The sequence below is a fragment of the Apodemus sylvaticus genome, chromosome 19 (assembly GCF_947179515.1).
Source record: "Apodemus sylvaticus chromosome 19, mApoSyl1.1, whole genome shotgun sequence".
Taxonomy (NCBI): Eukaryota; Metazoa; Chordata; class Mammalia; order Rodentia; family Muridae; genus Apodemus; species Apodemus sylvaticus.
Genome location: NC_067490.1, coordinates 26157731 through 26176928, shown reverse-complemented (window position 1 = coordinate 26176928; position 19198 = coordinate 26157731). Strand labels below are relative to the sequence as shown.

Sequence of the window (19198 nt, the reverse complement as noted above, 5' to 3'; positions counted from 1 at the left end):
GTGACTACACAGCTATCCTGAGCTATCCTGAGCAATGATACATTGTCTCTAACTTAAGTGATTAATTAATTAATTAATGAGAAGTAGGGTGTGGCTCGTTGGTGGAACACTTGCCTACAGTGCATCAGGCTCTGGGTCTATTCCCAGAATGGGGGAGGGGAATAAGGTTAGAAAAGTGTCCTTCTCTGGGTAAAAAACCACACATCTCCAGAGCCGAAACCTATTACAGATGCTCTGTCCAGGGTCACAGCCTTCACTCTTGATTCCTGCTGGGTCTAAGATGATAAAATCTCAGCACGGGGTTCCTCCTGCCTGTGCCACTCTGGGCCATATGTTTAAATCCCTCTGGGTTTCTCTGTACAGTGGACAAAGCCAGTGCAGCTCTGTCATTGCAATAGCTAAAGAGAAGTTGACTCTGTCTCCTGATGCTCCCCAGTGGTGAGGGAGAGGTCAGCATCCTTCATCCCTGTTCCCACAGCTCCCCAGAATTTATGACTACTGTGCCTGCAGCATCATGGCCACCTACCTGTTCCTCCTGGGCCTTTTCCTGCTGCTGCCACGCCCTGTCTCTGCTCCCTGCTACACTGCCACTCGGTCAGAATGCAAGCAGAAGCACAAGTTCGTGCCAGGTGCATGGTTGGCTGGGGAAGGCATGGATGTGACCACCCTCCGCCGCTCTGGCTCCTTCCCAGTGAACACATGGAAGTTCCTGAGGCCAGACCGCACCTGCACCCTCTGTAAAAACTCCCTAATGAGAGACGCTATACAGCGCCTACCCGTGGCAATGGCCCACTGGAGGCCTGACAGCTCATACTGCAGGCGTAACATTGCCACAGTCAAGGTCAGCTCCACGGAGGGCGTGGCCCGGGAGGCAGCTGCTAATATCAAGAACGACTGGCGTGTGGGTCTGGAAGTTAACCCAAAGCCGGAAGCAAGCGTGCACGTGTCCATGGCCGGCTCCCACTCCCAGGTAGCCAATTTTGCAGCCGAGAAGACCCATCAGGACCAGTACAACTTTAATACTGACACAGTGGAGTGTCGCATGTACAGGTAAGATCTGAGGCAGAGGTGAGAGGAACAGGAAGAATGGTGGGACACTCTAAGGGGTCTAGGAGCTCTAGAATAGCAGAGTAGAGTTTACCTACTATTTCACAGGAGGACACCAAATCCTGATCACTGTAGAATCAGTAGTTCTCATGCTCCCTACTGCTGTGATCCTAATACAGCTCCTAATGTGATGACTCCAGACACAAAATGATTTCGTTGCTACTTTTGAACTGTACTTTTGCTACAGTTATGAACCATGACAATCTAATACCCAGCCTGTCTGATATGTGGCCCCTGTAGATTAATTTCTGATGATGTCCTGACCAAAAGGCAGCTAAGGAGAGAGGGCTTATTTTAGTCATCTTTCTGGGTTACCGTCCATCATGGCTTGTTCTGTCGAAGCTGATCACATCATACCCACAGTCAAGCGTGGGGAGAAATAACCGAGTTCCTGCCGAGGCTCAGTCAGCCTTTTCTAGTGTTAAACAGTCCAGGGCCCAAAACAGGAAATGGTGCTACCCACTTTCAGGCTGAGTCTTCCCACATCAATTAAGGCAATCAAGACAATCCTCTACAGGCAAGACCACAAGCTGATCTGATCTAGACAGTCCCTAAGACACTCTTCCCAAGTGATTTTAGCTTGTATCAAGATGACAATGAAAACCTACTGTGGCACTGTTGTTTAGATGCCAGACCCAATAGCCCTAGCTATCTGTCTATGATCTAATTCTCTATCATCTATCTATCTACCATCATTATCTATCACCTATCTGGCATCTATCTTTGTAGCAACATATCTATCTATGTAAATGTGTGTCTATTTAACTGCATCATGTATCATCTATGTATGTATGTATCATCTATGTATGTATCTATGTATGTATGTATGTATTTAGCTACTGTGTATATAAGTATCTATGTATCTATCTATCATCTATATATGTATGTATGTATCTGTCTGTTTCTGTCTGTCTATCATATATACATATACATACATACACACACACACACACACACACACATATATATATATATATATGTATGTATCTATGACAGGCTTCCTCTATGCATGAGCACCTACATCCAGAGAAAAGGAGGATGAAAGCAGGATTGTCCCTGAGCCCTAGCTTGATGACATGTAAATACAGGCAGTGAGTACCTAAGCCCTCTCTCCCAGGCATTGCAGACCAACCGTGGAGTCTTCCTGGGTAAGGACAGGAGACTTGGCCGTGTCCTTCTTCCTCACTGCATGGATACACAGTGACACCATGGAGCCTGCACTAGTTTCTCAGGCTTAAAAAAAAAAGATTTCATTTTGGAAGTTTCTCTGTATCTCTGCCTGTCTTGGAACTCACTCAGTAGATCAGGCTGGCCTTGAACTCAGAGAGATCTGCCTCCCTCTTCCTCCGAGTGCTGGCATTAAAGACTTGCATAACCACCACCTGGCATTTAAAAAATATTTCTTTACTTTTTTGTGTATTTTTTAGTGTGTGTCTGTGTATCTGTGTGTTGCAGCAAGTGTGAGGAGATCAGAGGACAACCTGTGGGCATCATTTCTTCTGCTTCTACTAAGTGGGTTCTGGGGATTGAACTTGGGTTGGCAGGGTTAGCAGCAAGCTTTAACTCTACTCCCTACTGCACATTCACATACTTTCCACTCTTTAGATAGCATATCTTAATTCTAAATTTTAAGAGTATGTTTCAGTAAATGTAAATATTTTTTATTATTTTTTATATTCTTTGTTTACATTCCAAATGATTTCCCTTTTCCTGGCTCCCCCAACCCCACAAGTCCCATAAACCCTCATCCCTCTGCCCTTTCCCCAATCAATCCCCTCCCACTTCTCTGTCCTGGTAATCCTCTACATTGCTGCATCAGGCCTTTCCAGGACCAGGGCCCTCTCCTTCCTTCTTCTTGGGAATCATTTGATATGTTAATAGCAGCTTGGGTATTCAGAGCTTCTGGGCTAATATCCACTTATCAGTGACTGCATTTCATGTGTGTTCTTTTGTGATTGGGTTACCTCACTTAGGATGATATTTTCCAGTTCAAACCATTTGCCTAAGATTTCATGAATTCATTGTTTTTAATTGCTGAGTAGTATTCCACTGTGTAAATATACTACATTTTCTGTATCCATTCCTCCACTGAGGTACATTTAGGATTTTTCCAGCTTCTGGCTATTATAAACAAGGCTGCTATGAACATAACAACCCTGAGATTTCACCTCCCACCAGTCAGAATGGCTAAGACTAAAAACTCAGGAGACAGCAGGTGTTGGCAAGGATGTGGAGAAAGAGGAACACTCCTCCACTGCTGGTGGGATTGCAAGCTGGTACAAGCACTTTGGAAATCAGTCTGGTGGTTCCTCAGAAAACTGGGAATGACACTTCCGGAGGACCCTGCTATACCACTCCTGGGCCACCATACCCAGAAGATTTCCCGGCATGCACAAGAACACATATACATATTTTAATCACAATCTTTTTTATCCTAACTCTTCCTATCCCATTTGTTTTTCCCCCAGCTAGCCCCAGTGTACTTTCATGTCTGTGTGTATAGATGGGGAGAGGGGTCTTGAAGGTGCTATTGAATCAGGGAAATGTCACCCACGCAGGTCCTCTAATGCTCTGCCCTCTCCACAGCGTTCGCCTGGCACAAAAACCTCCTCTGCACTCTGACTTCAGAAGGGCACTCAGAGCCCTTCCCCCCACCTTTAACAGCTCCACGGAGCATGCGTATCGCAGGCTCATCTCCGCCTACGGCACCCACTTTATTTCGGCTATGGACCTAGGTGGCCGCATCTCAGCCCTCACGGCCCTGCGCACCTGTCAGCTGACCCTAAACGGGCTCACAGCTGATGAGGTAGCAGACTGCCGGAACGTGGAGGCCCAGGTCAGCATCGGTGGCCAAGCCAGCGCCTCAAGCGAATACAAGGCCTGTGAGGAGAAGAAGAAACAGCACAAAATCACCACCTCTTTCCACCAGACCTACCGCGAACGTCACGTCGAAGTGCTCGGTGGCCCCCTTGACTCCACGCATGATCTGCTCTTTGGGAACCAAGCTACACCAGAGCAGTTCTCAACCTGGGTAGCCTCACTGCCCAGAAGCCCTGGACTGGTGGACTACAGCCTGGAGCCCCTACACACATTACTGGAAGACCTGGACCCGAAGCGGGAGGCGCTGAGACAGGCAATCAGCCATTATGTGATGAGCAGGGCCCGCTGGCGGAACTGTAGCCGGCCCTGTGGGCCAGGCCAGCATAAGAGTAGTCGTGATTCATGCCAGTGTGTGTGCCAGGATTCGAAGGTCACCAACCAGGACTGCTGTCCACGCCAGAGGGGCTTGGCCCACCTGAATGCAAGCAATTTTGAGGCAAAGGGTCTGTGGGGAGACTACATCACTGCTACTGATGCCTACCTAAAGATCTTCTTTGGTGGCCAGGAGTACAGGACGGAAGTCGTGTGGAACAATAACAATCCCAGGTGGCCTAAAGGGAGGGACTTTGGGAATGTGCTCCTGTCTACGGGGGGACCCCTCAGGGTGCAGGTCTGGGATGCTGACAATGGCTGGGATGATGACCTTCTTGGTTCATGTGACCAGAAACCCCGGTCTGGTTCCCATGAGGTGACCTGTAACCTGAACCACGGCAGCCTAAAATTCCGCTACCATGTCAAGTGTTTGCCCCATCTCACTGGAGAGACCTGCCTGGAGTATGCCCCCCACGGGCTTCTGGGAGATCCTCCAGGAAACCGCAGTGGGGCAGTGTGGTAAAAATAATAATACTAATAACATGCCTGAGAGCTGGGCGTAGTAGCACCTGCCTTTATTCCCAGCATTGGGGAGGCAGAGACAGGTGGATCTCTATGAGTTCGAGCCCAGCCTGGTCTACATAGTGAGACCCTGTCTCAAGAAAGCAAGCAACAAAACTGGGATGCTCAACTGACTTCTCCCGGGGATCCACAGTGGCTCTAATATGCAGTAAAGTGACCGGAGCCTGTCACTAGAGTGGCTGAGTTTGTACCATAGAGCTCTGCTGACTCTCCCTTCCACACTGCCTCAGCCCCCAGTGTCCCCAAGCTCGGCAATTACTGCTGCTCAGTGTAAACCTTGGCCAGAAGCCCAGCCCAAGGCCAGATGCTGTCCCCACCCAGCTTCAAATCCCTCCCTCCTTGGCATAGCAAGATCATCTGTCAGACAATTCCTGTGTCGCCATTCCTATGTGCCTTTTGTCCCTCGTTCTGCTCCGGATGAATAAAGGTCTGTGTCAGCAAGCGACAGTGGGATATAAATATGATGTGACGGTCAGCATGCTGGTGGCCTGGTGTCAGAGAAGAGGGGACAAATGATGCCCCAGAGATAGGCGTCTGTGTTCAACAACCCAGTTTTATAAAATGGACAGATTCTGGAAGTTAACTGCTTTCTCTAATTCTGCTGGTAATACGGGACCCCCATCCCTCATCCTCTGTGTCAAGAAACAGTAGCATAAATGTGGCAATAAATCATGATAGGCATTCGGTGTCTGGCTGAAAGACCATGTGGAAAGGTGGGGGTGCGGTGAACTGGCCACTAGGGAGCCTCAAAGTCAAACCAGCTGATGGTGGGTGTCCACCATGGGCAGGGGAGCTGACTGTTGACGCTCCCTCATGGAAGGTGGGAAGACGAGCTGGACTTTCCCCTGAGGTTCCGGCTGCTCCTCACACCCACTTGAAGGCAGTTCTGCCATAACTGCATGTGTTCTTGGGGCTTGGGGTGAGAGTGGTGAAGCAGTATACAGGCCCAGGAAGACAAGTCAGGTGGGGGCATATACATATACATACACATACACATACATATACACATACACATACATATACACATACACATACATATACATAGTGTGTATATTTATATAAGTATGTGTGTATATATACATATATGTATTCACATATATATATGTGTGTGGGTGTTTGTGCGTGTGTGTGTGTGTGTGTGTGTATGTGTGTGTGTGTTTATATATATCTTTAAAAAGGATGTGGTCTGTCATGGTGACCGGAGCAGTGGAAGCCCATGGAGTTGAAGGTGAGAATGGACAGGAAGTGAGGCTGGACACTAAGACCTCAAGGCCTGCTCCCAGCAGGACCCATCCTCCAGTGGCGGGTGCACATCTGCAATCTTCAAACACACAGTGCCACCCACAGGGGACAAAGTGTCCAAATACTCAGGCCAATGGGGGATGTCTGACATCCAAACCAAAATTGTATAAATGCAAAGGGGATGGCAACAGGACTTGGGGGCACTGAGCGGGGCTCACGGTGTCTACAGAGGAAGAGTGGCTGAGGCCTGTCCTCCTCAAGAGGCCCTAAGTCCACTCTGAGTGTCTTTCCTTCTCAAAAGCTGTAATAACATCTCCAGCTCTGCTCCATCACAAGGCTGGACCTGGGATATTCTCTCCATCTCTCTCTCTCTCTCTCTCTCTCTCTCTCTCTCTCTCTCTCTCTCTCTCTCTGTGTGTGTGTGTGTGTGTGTGTATGTGTGTGTGTGTGTCTCTGTGAGTGTGTGTGTATGTGTGGATATGCTGGGCTGGTTAGTTTTATGTCAACTTGACAGAGGAGAGGCAGTTGGGAAGAGGGGGCCTTAAGTGAGGAAACACACACACAGAGACACACTAGATTAGCCTGAGGGCTAGCCTCTGGTACATTGTCTTGATGGACAGTTGATGGTGGATCACCACGACCACCTTAGACATCAAGTATGAGATGGTAGGCTGTGACTGATGACAAGGACGGGGACGTGACATCTAGGACACCCGCAGCGTCTCAACATCAGGGGTGCTGGTAACAAGGCCATTCCATTCACATGCATCCACCTAGACTCTGGGGGACACACTTATCTGCATGGCTTCCATGACTGCCTCAGACTAAAGACCAACCAACAAAGCGGCATGTTACACGTTTGTACTGTTTTTAATGCTCAAAAGCTCTGTACAAAAACAAAAAACAAAAACAGAAAACCATAAAGGATTCCTCACAACACCCCTGTGAGGTAGGTAGGCAAGTATTATTCTCCAATTTTACAAACAGGGAAACTGAGGCAGAGGGGTACAGTGACCTGCCACTGGTCCCAGCATATCTCCAAGTCAGTGTCAACCACAAAACTGTGAAGGGTCTCTCTGGCCTCCGACTCCTTGGGTAGGCTTTTTCTGAACAGAGCTGACTTGCACAAAACAGACACCAGCAAACCTGAGAGGCTGTGGACAGACATACAGCAGCTTGCAAAAGAATTCAGCTAAGAGGGTCTCCACTTCATCAGGCTGGAAACAACTTTGACATCTTCAAATAGCACAGCTAACAGCTGACATCCTCCATGAAGGACGGGCACCCAGAGATTCATCACTCTCCTTCAAGAAGTTAAGACAGGTAGCCAGGCGCCCAGACTCAGGAGTTCAACCACTAGTTGTGGCAAACTTCAGTCCCAGCTGAGACTCACCAAGCACAGCCCTCTCTGCCCCTCTTCCCACTATGTGAACAAAGTTCGTCCCTCAGTGTCATCTCAGTGTGACCCAGCGAAAGCAGCCCAGGGATCCTGGCAGGGGTCGGCCTGGATTCTAAGGCCTGACAAGCCACCAGGTCCTGTGTCCACAGAGTCTCTCCCAAGAGTCACCTCGATCCTGTTAACAGGCTTCCAACCCACCAAGAGGCTCTTCACCATCTCCATGGCCTCTGTGAGTTCTTTCCCCACACTGGGAGGGCCTCCCTGATGTTTCCAACTCCCTGGGCTCATCTGACAGCTTAGGGGAGGAACTGGGGAAAGACGGGTAGGAGAAAAGGGGAGTCATCCCCTCAGTCTTCCAGGCCTGTGACACTGAGAGCCAGAAGGAGCTGGGCAGAGCTGCCTCAACACAGACCTGCCTGGCTCGCCATCCTCCTCAGGTAGCTGCTTGGGCTGAAAGGCAGAGGCAGAGGCAGGAGCAAGCCAGTCAGAGGAAGGAAGTGAAAAGGCAAACATGGCCAGCCTGCTGCCCGCCCAGGCAGTCTGATGACCAACGGTGAAGAGGGGACAGAGGTGGTGACTGGCTGCTAGGGAAGTGAGCTCCCTGAAGGTTGTTTGACAGCTGGTCTGTGAGGTACACGCACTGGGCCTTACCAGAAGACATTACGCACCCCAAGGGTTGACAGAAAATGGCAGTGCTGTCCATATATTCAATGTATATATTGGTAGGATTACCAAAAAAAACCCTCTTTCCGAAAGTTCTCAGCCCCTCAAGTCTAACCAGGAAGCTGACAAGTGTCCATCAGAAGCAATGAGACCCTCAGGTCCCCCCTCCCCAGCCTGCCTAGCAAGAGCAAGGGGGCCTACAGGAAGTCCCCAAGGTCGCAGGGCTCCGGGTCTCGACTTTGCTCCTGCCAGCGGTAGCGGAGCCGTGACAGGGGCTGGTCGTCCATGTTCTCCAGCTCGGGGAAGCCCAGCTGGTTGAGGATCTCGTAGATGCCAGCTCTGGTTGCCACCTGGACAGGGCAGAGATGTGGCAGAACGTCAGAGATGGAGGTGTCATCGGGCCTACTGTCCCCAAGCCACCCACCCCCTTGCTAAGCTCAGAGGCATTTGGGGGAGTCTGCGGCCAGAAATGTCCTCAGGCAAACTCTGCAGTTTCCACGAACCTGCATGTCCATCTACAACCACCATGGTCCACGGTCCCTACAGGCCTCGCTCCTGGATCTGCATGGAGCATGCTGTGCAGATATATGAGGCACTGGGCATGCCTGGGAGACCTCGGCAGCACTGGCCTGGCCAATCCAGCAAACCACATTTGGGCAGGGAGGCTCCAGAGGCAGTATGAACTCCAGAGCTGACAGCCCTTCCCTTTGGCTGCAAAGTCACCCAAGTCGTCTGGCTTTCTGTGACATGGAGCTGGGAGCCCAGTAGCCTGGACCTTGGCCCCATGTCCCAACCATCCCCAACACCTTATTGGGAACAATTCCACCTGGTCAATGAGATGATATTGTCCTTGCTGTCCCCAGGCATGCTCACCCCTACCTCTGTCTGTCCCAGGAAACAGACTAAGGACCCCTGAGTTACCACCACCCCCAGGCCTGTTAGTCTGTCTCAGCAGCTTTTCTCACCTCCTGCATCCAGGTGCTGAAAGGCCTCTGCCAGGAGCTGGCCTTCTCCAGGCGAAGGTAGGCGTTAAAGAGGATCAGGTAGATGTAGCGCTCCAGGTATTGCAGGCTCCGCAGGTGCAACCTCTGAGCCTCCTGTGTCTCTTTGGTGGCCTTTGCCTGAAGGACAAGGAGGATGGTGTCATCAAGGAGAACCATTCTTTAGCACAGACATGCTCACTTACAGCCTGAGCACCCAAGCAGAGTGATTTCACTGGCAGGGTCTGGAGTGTTGCCCGGACACAGAGGAGACCCATGGGGCCCACCAGTTCCTAGGAATGTGGGGGTCTCAAATCCACTTCCTACTGAGAAGAAAGGCCTCTACTTCCTCTCTGAAGACCATGCTGCTCCAAAGCCAGGCTGTCTGCTAGGAGCATCTGAGGCATGGAGGGTGAGATGCTCATCTCACGGTCCCCTAAGAAGGACCCTGATGCCAATTCCTGACAACACAGTCCCCAGTCTCCCAGGACTGCCTCCTCTCTCCCAGTAGCCCCAGCATTCCGGCAGAGTAAGATGGGGTTTTGATCATGGCCGGGCAGGGACCAATGGCATAGAGCTCTCGATTGAGGAGACCGCCTTACAACCTGCTCCTCAGCCCAGCCCCTTTCTGACTGGAAAGGGAAAAAGCCCATCCTGGTAACTGACCCCACCTGCCCTCAATCTGACTCCCTTGCCCGTTTCTCCACAGTCCTGGATCTGGGGTGGCAAGGATGAACACTCAGACCTTAGAGATCCACCCGAGTTTGGGGACAGATAAGAGAGAGGACGAGGTCTGGGTGGAGTGGGGACGTCTGACTTTAGAGAGCTCTCCCAGGCATCTTCTCTGGAAATGCTACCATCTCAGGTCACATGCCAGAAAACAGGAGGTGGCAGAGCTGATAAACGGGGATCTCCCTAGGGAAGACGGGAGTCCGGGTGGTCAGCGAGGACCTCGTGGACCCGGCAGTGAGAGTGTGCACACACTCGGGGCAGCAACAAGGACAGTGACAAATGTAGGAAGGAGCTGCGGCCTGCTATCCTGGGAGGAAGGAGAATGTCCCAGTGCCCCCTTAAAATGCAAGTGCCCGGGCTCAACCGCGATCAGTCAGTGAGGGTCTCAGAGGGTTGGGGAGTGGGCGGGTGAGGACCCGGGACTCCTCAGAGCCAAAACTGGGCACATGGGATGCAGCATTGGAAGTCATTGAAGGACTGGTAGCGTGGGCAGCCTCTTGGAAGAGGAACACATGGAGGGAGACCCGTGTGCAAGAGAAAGGGAGACTTTAAAGGGAAATGCTTGCAAGGTTCTCCTGGGCAGGGTAACATGCCAGGGGAACTCAAATGCGAACCCCAGAGGGAGGTCACCCAGACCTGAACTATCCTACCTCACCACCCTCAGGCCTCCACACAGAAGACCCACCACACCTCTCTGATCCAGAAACAGTGTGACATGGGGTGGGGGGAGTCCTTCAAGTGATGGCACTATCTGTGGAAGGACACAGTGAGCCCCCAGGGACCAGAGAGAGCTCTTCTCCCCACAGCTGGGCTGCAGACGGAAGCCCTTGCAGGAACACACATGGCGCTGGCCTACATACTCGGAAAACTCCAGGGTGGCCCCACCCCAGACGTGACATGGCCCAGCGCCCTAAAACTCACAGTTGGAGAGAATCTACACAGCACCAATTCGGTTTTTGAGGCAACACGAGGGGTGCAGACAATAGACTGTACCATACGGAGCTTGGGGACAGGGACAGAGCTCTGTCTCCCTGGAAGACAGCCAGACTCACAAGCTGGCTCCGGTTCTGCCATTAGCCACTCAGCCACCAATTTTGAGGGAACCAGTAAGAACGCACCTACGAGACACACTGTCCCAAGAACTGACTAGACAGATCTGAAGCCACCACCATGAGAGCTACCCACCCTGCCCTCTGGGAGGCTCCAGTAACTACAGAGCAAAGTGACCTGGGAGGAGGGGTGAGTAAGAGAGTCAGGGTGAGGAAGAAGAGGAAGAGAACACCCGAACTCCCTGAGGTAGGCTGGGGTCAGGAGGAAGGTGTGTCCCCAGGGTGGAAAGTGGGGCAGCTTGGACAGTTGGATTAGAAACAGGAAGACGGCCGGGCGGCGGTGGCCCACGCCTGTAATCCCAGCACTCTGGGAGGCAGAGGCAGGCGGATTTCTGAGTTAGAGGCCAGCCTGGTCTACAGAGTGAGTTCTAGGAGAGCCAGGGCTACACAGAGAAACCCTGTCTCAAAAAAACCAAATCCAAAAAACCAAAAAGAAGACGAAGGAGGAGGAGGAGGGGGGGAGGGGGAGGAGGACGAGAAGAAGAAGAAGGAGAAGAAGAAACAGGAAGACAGGCTGCTCAGTTTTGATTGTTGTGAACTTCACACAAGGTGGAAATCACCTGGAAAAGGAGCCTCAACAAGGAATTATCTATACCAGGTTGACCTGTGATCGTGCCCATGAAGAAATCTCTTAGTTGGGGAATCCCGCCCTGAATGTTAGCAGCACCATATCACAGGCTAGGTCCTGGGGAGGACAGCCAGCGGAGCACTGCCAGGTATTTATCCAGTGCTCCCTCTGCTCTTGACTGTGGGAGGGACGGTACCTGTTGCTTTGAAGTCCTGCAGCCTCAACTCCTGGAAGTGGCAGAGTGTGTCCTGGAACCCTGCACCATTAGTCACTTTCTCCCTTAAGTGCCTTTGTTGGGTGTCTTGTCATAGAAGTAGGAAGAGCAGCTGAGACATGGGCTCAGAGCTTAGAAGCCAAGACAAGAGGGTGCTACAGACAAAGGGCCAGAGCAGCTGCCCGCGGGGGTATTCCAGGACTGCGTACTCTCAAGAAATAGCATTGTGCTCAAAAAAAAATCAATTTTGCTTAGAAACTAGGCAGCGGGGCTGGAGAGATGGCTCAGAGGTTAAAAGCACTGACTGCTCTTCCACACATGCAGAGTTTAATTCCCAGCAACCATGTGTTTGTTCACAGCCATCTTTAATAGAATCTGATGCCCTCTTCTAGTATGTCTGAAGACAGCTACATACTGTACTGTCTTCATATACATAAAATACTCATATACATAAAATAAATAAAATATTTTTAAAAAAAGGAACTAGGCAGCAGATTAAAAATCAGAAAAAATTATCTATAAAAACAACATAAAATTTTTTAATATATTTAAAATATATATTAATATATAAATATATAAACGAATGTTATATATTCTGCATATTACATATATAGAATATGCAATGTAAATATACATTTATATATTCATATTAATGCATATTATCTGTTAAAGTATTTTTAATATTTTATGAAATATGTTAATATTGATAAAGTATATAACATAAACATATACAATATATTAAAGTATATGTAATGTAAAAATGGCCAAATAGTAGGCACTTGGCCAACACGGTGAGGTCCCGCTGTCTCCCAGGATGGTGAGCTGGTCTGACTGTGTGGCTGACTGTACGGATCAGGTAGCCCCAAGCCTCAGCCTGCATCTCCTCTCCTGTCTCCTTCCTGGCCCTGGAGTGTTTTCAGAAGGACGGGAGTCACCCAGTGCTCCTCGGAAAATCCGCTTAAAACTGCTTCCACGGAGGGTCAGGAGAGGTGGCCAGCTGTCACCTGGCTACAGCCACAGCACACCAGCACCGTCCCAAGACACCAGCAAGGACGATGAGGTCTGAGGCACATCCGGGGGGAGACGGAAGGAGCCTTTCAAGGGTAGAATTATCTCTAAATTCAGACACTGTGTGAGGATTACGCCCGACACCCCCAGAGGTTCCCAGGACACATCCTGCCTCTGGCCACAGGGCTGTGATTTGAGACAATGACCCATCTGCCTGTCACAATCTACTTTCCTTAAAAGCATCCCGTGCTGGCACAGTTCCGGGAGGGGGCACCTGGCCACCTCCTGTACATAAAAATAGCCAAGCTGTTTCTAAGCGGTGCAGCAGGGCAGGCTGTCATTAGCTGCTGTAAGCTGGACAGAGGCTTTCTGGACCCTTAGGACTGACACCTGAAATAGAAGGAGCCCCAGGAGACACACCAGAGCTGTGGGGGCCGCAGGCTTCTCAGGCCTCTGGCCTGTCTGGCATGGGGGTAGGTCTTGCTCTGTCAGTGTGTCTGGAGGCTCTCTGCTGAGCCCCCAGGAATAAACTTGAGGCTGAGCGTCTGTGCCCCCACACACTGCACCTCCTCTGTCCGAATGGCCTTCCTCTCCACCTGGCCACAGTCTGCTTGTCCCTCCAGGCTCAGGACGAGCCCCACGCCCCACGGGCCACACCCGCCCTGGGCATGTACACCACGCAACCTCCCCTACCCTGAGAGTCTCCTCTGCTCTCAAGTCGGGCCTTTTCATGAAAGCAGACTTTGTGAGTGCTTCCCTGTGGTGGGCCGGGCCTTCTTCAAACAGCTATGAGGTCTGGGGTGGGCGGAGGCAGGAGCTGACATTAGTTATCTGCCTCTCCGTCCTCCACCCCAAGAGGTCTGCATTAGAGCGTGGGGTACAGTGGGCATTTTGCTACCCTGTGAGCACCTCTCCCAGCCAGTGCCCTCCTGAGGCAGTTTCCGGTTAGCTTAGAGAATCCAGACTCTAGAAAAATGCTGGGAGGCTCCCCCACCCCAACCCCACCCTCACCCATGCTTTCATACAAGTGTCTGCATGACACCCCAGTGGTTATCTCAGGTACCCCAAAATTCATCACCCACGCCCTAACAGTTTTCTGAGAGCGCCACCCCAACCTGCTAGACCCGTAAGCATGCCATTCGAGGGACAACCGCCATCTTCAAGCTGTGGGAGCTACACTCTGGCTCTGCATTCACTTGTCCCTTCCTGAGTCACACTGCAATCAGGAAATCCTGCTGGCACCCCTTCATCATGTTTGCAGAGGCTCCCTTCCCTCAGCAAGTGCTCCCAGGCACCCCATGCAGTCCCTGCCAGGCCCCCTCCGTGCCCCGGGCCCTTTAGAAGCACGTCTCGTCCTGGAGTCCCAGTGGACTAAGCGAGAGTGGATGGCAAGCAGGCAGATTTTCCTTTTTATGCGAATGTTTACTCCACCTGCTGCTAACCACCGCCCACTCGCTACATAAGGCACGGCTGAGCCCTGCCCTGTCTGGCAGGGTCCTGGGAGCTGGGCTGCAGAAATGCGCCTATGCAATAAACAGGCGCCCCACCTCCCAGTGCCAGCTGCTCCCCAGAGAGGCAGGTCTCGGCGAGATGATACCAGGGCCAGGGGATGGTGGAATTGATCCTGTGACCCTTCTAAGTCTAGTGACTCTCTGCGCCCCAGGACCATTTATGTTATGCCACGCCTAACAAGGCAGCCATGCACAGCGTGGGCATGCGTGACTATGTACAGAAGCCAGAGGACAACACAGGGAGTCTGTCATCTCCTTCCACCATGGAGGCCCAGGGCATCACACTCAACATACCAGTCTTGGCGGGAAGTCACACACACACACACACACACACACACAGAGAGAGAGAGAGAGAGAGAGAGAGAGAGAGAGAGAGAGAGAGAGACAGAGACAGAGAGACAGAGAGAGACAGAGAGACAGAGAGAGAGAGAGAGAGAGAGAAAATAGACAAAGCCTCATAGTTGCCCTGGAAAATAGAGAGGCATGGCTGGGCTGGGCCTCTAAGGCCAAGCAACTGAGGTAAATTAAGGCAGCCATGGATCAGACTGCCCCAGAAGGACTCCCACTTGGCTTACACCACACAGCACCCATGACAGTGGAATCAAGTGCCCTCAGCCACCACCATAAACACACTGGCTTTTTTTTTTTCATTTTTAAGCCTGCCCTGAGAACAGACAGGTACCAAAAAGTGACGCTCCCAAGTCCTTTTCGTGGTCCTGATCGATCAGTCTTGAGGTGCGCATTCAATAAACTATTCTTGCTTAGCTGAGCTCAGTGTTAGCCTATGTGGGTGCAGGAAGTGTGGCCCACTGGTCAGCTCTGCCTCAAGCCCTTTTAGACACAAGAGTTCATCTTGACCTTTAACTTGATGAGTCCTACATAAAGCTTTGTGGAATCTGTAACTCCTGTTCCAGGGGATCTGACACCCTCACCCAGACATACATGCAGGAAAACAGCACTGTACACAAAATGAGTAATGTATATTATGTGTTATTTATATATTATTTTTACTTAAAAGAATAGATATAGATATAGATATATTTTAAGGAACTTGTCCTAGGGGCTGGGGAAATGGCAGGAATGAGCAGGAACTTGCACACAAGTGTGAGGTCCCAAGTTTGAATGCCCAGCCCCTTCAGAAAGCCAGATAGAGTAGCTCTTCCTGTAATTCCAGCATTCCTACAGAAAGATGGAGAGGTGAGACAGGAGAAGGTCTTGAAGCTCAGGACAAATCTAGGCAAAAAAAGACCCCATCTCAATACAAGGTGGGAGCCGGGCAGTGGTGACACATGCCTATAATCCCAGCACTTGGGAGGCAGAGGCCGGCAGATTTCTGAGTTCAAGGCCAGCCTGGTCTACAGAGTGAGTTCCAGGACAGCCAGGGCTACACAGAGAAACCCTGTCTCGAAAAACCAAAACAAAACAAAACAAAAAATTGAGAGAAGCCAGAAAAGCGGCTTGGCCAGTAACACCGTTTGCTGTAAAGTCAAGTGGTCCAAGTTCAAACACTGCATCCCACTTAAAGGAGGGGGGAGAGAGCCTCTGACCCCCACATGCTCTCTGTGACACGCATGCGCTCCCATCATGCACACACTAACATAAAAATTACCTTTAGAAATAAAAATACACACACACACACACACACACACACACACACACACCTAATTTACTGAACATCAGTGAGGCCCTAGGTTCAATGGAAAAGTGATGGGGCAGAATTTACCCTAACTTAGCTCACTGTCGCCACCTGGTGGCCGCACTGGTGAGTAACTGCATTCAGCTTCTGATCTTCTGCATGGACCCTGGGATGGGGCTCTGGAATTCCATCTCATGCAGTCAGCACCAGCTTGGTCTCAGAAATGTGAGGGGTCGGGAAGTGGGAACGGGCTCCGCATCCTCCATTAAACACTCCACCGTGAAGCACCCAGGAGCTACGCCCCCCCCCCCCTGCAAATATAGCTCGGTTCCCCCTCCCCTACCACCTCATCCTCCAGGAGTAAAGCCAGCTACCCATCCAATCTCACTTCTGGTGACAACACTGCCACCACGTGGCCTTCTGTGCCTTGCTTGAACCTTTAGCCCTCCTGGCCTTTGCCTGTGTGGCCCTGAGACCACAGCAACTCCTTCTGGGGCTGACTGAGCCCAACCTCTAGCTTCTCCCTGCAGACCCGGCCTCCCACACTTCCTCTCTGTCCTCACAACGCACATCCAGGATCAGGAACTGAGGGCCTGTGAGCTTTGGAGTTGGGATGGAGAGAAGGAGCCTCTACCACGGCCTGGCCCACGTCCTCTGGAGCAGGTCTAAGCCCTGCCTGAGACTCCAGCAACCAGAACCCAGAGGCCTCAGCTCTCACAGATTCCAAATTGTGACAGCGCACGTGTGCTGGCTAGTTGTATGCCACCTTGTCTCAAGCCGGTGTCACTTCAGAAGAGAGACCTCAAGTGAGAAAACGCCCCACTAGGTAGGCCTGTGGGCAAGCCTGTGGTACATTTTTCAGATGGATGATTATTGTGGAAGGGCCCAGTCTACTGTGCATGGTGACACCCCTGAAGAGGTGGCCCTGAGTTGTTATCAGAGAGCAGGCCGAGCAAGCCTCGAGAAGCAAGCCAGGGAGCAGCAGCCTCCATGGCCTCTGAATCAGCTCCTGCCTTCAGGGTCCTGCCTTGAAGTTGCTTCCCTGACTTCCCTGGATGGTGGACTACAGGCTGGAGGATGAGATAACCCTTTCCTCCCCAAGTTGCTTTTGGTCATGGTGTTTCAGCAGAGCAGTAGAAACACTAAGACAGTGCGAGACTCAAAGGTACATGGAGATGGGATGCTACTCACAGGGACATTGTGTCATCCAATGTGTGCCAAGTCCATTTAGGAAGTTCCGGACCCATCATCTCCTCCCCATGCAGGGCAGACTCTAGTGACACATCATCTCCTCCCCACGCAGGGCAGACTCTAGTCAGAACTTTCTCCAGTCTTATCCCACATGCCTGCCTCCAAACAGGGCCTCCCCTCTGAGCCAGTCAGGATCTGACCCCAAGACCCCAAGCCAAGGCTGTTCTGGGTCGTTCTGCGCATGTGTCCCCAGCTGGAGACTGAACAAGTTGCCCATGATACCGTGTTCTCTTATAAGCCACAGAGAAGGCGCTGCCCCGACAATCACCCAGCCGGGGCACACACGGACGCTCTCCATGCTGTGCAGCGCACCTACTCTGCCAGGCTGAGAAACAGGGCTCGTTGCTTCCACGACCTAAACAATTCCCACAACCCCGAGGCCCAAAGCTGCAAACTCCACCTCCTGCCCTGCACTGGAGAGGCAGACACGGGAACACTGGAGACCTGGGCAGACTCAGCGGCACCTTCTTTCTAAAGAGCTGCAAGCCCCAGACTCATATGTTAAATCTGAACTGTTCTAGATGCCTTATTTTTACAATTTAATAACTTATTAAAAAAATAACTTTGACTGGGTGGGGGTAGCACATGCCTTTAGTTCCAGTACTCACGAGGCAGAGGCAAGTGGATTTCTGTGAGTTTGAGGCTACAAAGTGAGTTCTGTGAGTTCTGTGGTCTACAAAGCAAGTTCCAGGACAGCCAAGAATACACAGAAATAACCTGTCTCAAAAAAACCAAACCAAAAAATAGATAGATAGGCAGACAGACAGACAGACTGACAGACACACTGACAGATGGACAGATAAAATAACTTTGGAGGGCTGGTAATATTGCTTGGTGGATAAGGGTGACTGCCATCAAGGCTGACCACCCAAACCCTTCCCCCCAGAATCCACATGCTCGAATTTAGGAACCAGCTCCCACGAGTTGTCCCTGCCCCCGACGCTAAAGCCGTATAAACACAGATAAGTAAATATATGTAACATAAAATAATATTTACCCAAGCAAACAAACAACTCGATGGGGACCAGCCCCAGCCACCAAACACTGTAGACAAGCGCATCACACAGCACTGACTTTAACCCCTGGTGACTGTCAGCCACAATGCCATGCCCCTGATTCTGCTCAGCCACTGGGACCCCAGGATCGCACACTAGAATTGTATCCCATGATTCCTCTGTACTTGGCCCCTCCCACAGCAGGTGTCTAATCTGTACAACATCCCCGAGGTGGGCGTGGTTTGGGATGCTGCCCTTTGTTCCCAGGTCCCTGTGTATTTCTAAGAGGTGAGACCAAAACAAAAAGCAGAGAAACGAACAAAAGGTCCAAACACCTTAGGAAGGGCCCACAGGCCCTGCTGCCCCTGCGAGCCTGAATCACCAGCCTCCCCTACCCACACTCCCCCGATGTGAACCACAGCCCATCCTGCGGAGCTGGGGGCCCAGGGCCAGCGCTCGCCTGTCGGTAGGTGGAGATGATGATCTCCCGAAGGTGGTAGTGCATTGGTGTCATGGTCTCGCTGACGGTGTCCAGCGCCGCATCCACCTCCTTCTTCACGTGGTGGCCATCGGGGAGCAGCTGTACCACCTTCATCACCACCTGGGGTCAGAGGAGGGGTGAGTGGACAGAAAGCCAAGGGGGACCTCAGCCTGAGCCCTCCTGCCCACGTCGGGGCAGTCAGGGGCTATGGTGACGCCCAGGAGACACATCCACAGGCTCCTACAACAAAGGGCACACATGGTGCTAAAGGGAGAACCAGGGAGACAATAGGAGAGCAGGGGAGGTGATGGGGGAGCCGGGGAGGTGATGGGGGAGCCGGGGAGGTGATGGGGGGTCCGGGAGGTGATGGGGGAGCCGGGGAGGTGATGGGGGAGCCGGGGAGGTGATGGGGGTCCGGGAGGTGATGGGGGAGCCGGGAGGTGATGGGGAGCCGGGGAGGTGATGGGGAGCCAGCGGAGGATGCCAGTAAACCACAGGAAGGTCTGAAATGCTCCGAGGATATTCAAC

At 51.6% G+C, this 19198-nt stretch overlaps 2 protein-coding genes across 7 annotated transcripts in view; one reads left to right on the top strand and one right to left on the bottom strand.

Moving 5' to 3' along the window:
- LOC127669889 (perforin-1-like) overlaps positions 1-5576 on the top strand; it is a 172655-nt gene extending 167079 nt beyond the window's left edge. For all 5 annotated transcript variants that reach the window (XM_052164120.1, XM_052164117.1, XM_052164118.1 and 2 more), the window contains exons 2-3: positions 479-1050; positions 3694-5576. In XM_052164120.1, coding sequence (XP_052020080.1) covers positions 515-1050; positions 3694-4822 — 1665 coding nt within the window. In that variant the 5' untranslated portion in view covers positions 479-514 and the 3' untranslated portion in view covers positions 4823-5576. The remainder of the gene's footprint in view (positions 1-478; positions 1051-3693) is intronic.
- LOC127669881 (paladin) overlaps positions 1-19198 on the bottom strand; it is a 93154-nt gene that overhangs the window by 25961 nt on the left and 47995 nt on the right. Inside the window, exons 18-20 of one of the 2 annotated variants that reach the window (XR_007974428.1) lie at positions 18650-18790; positions 9151-9306; positions 8265-8535 (exon numbers count right to left, since the gene is read on the bottom strand). Coding sequence is in view for 1 of the 2 variants with exons in the window: in XM_052164101.1 (XP_052020061.1) it covers positions 8383-8535; positions 9151-9306; positions 18650-18790 (450 nt within the window). In the remaining variant the exon portion in view is untranslated. Of the gene's footprint in view, positions 1-6974; positions 8536-9150; positions 9307-18649; positions 18791-19198 lie in introns of those variants that run through there. The other variant, XM_052164101.1, reaches the window with a different exon arrangement.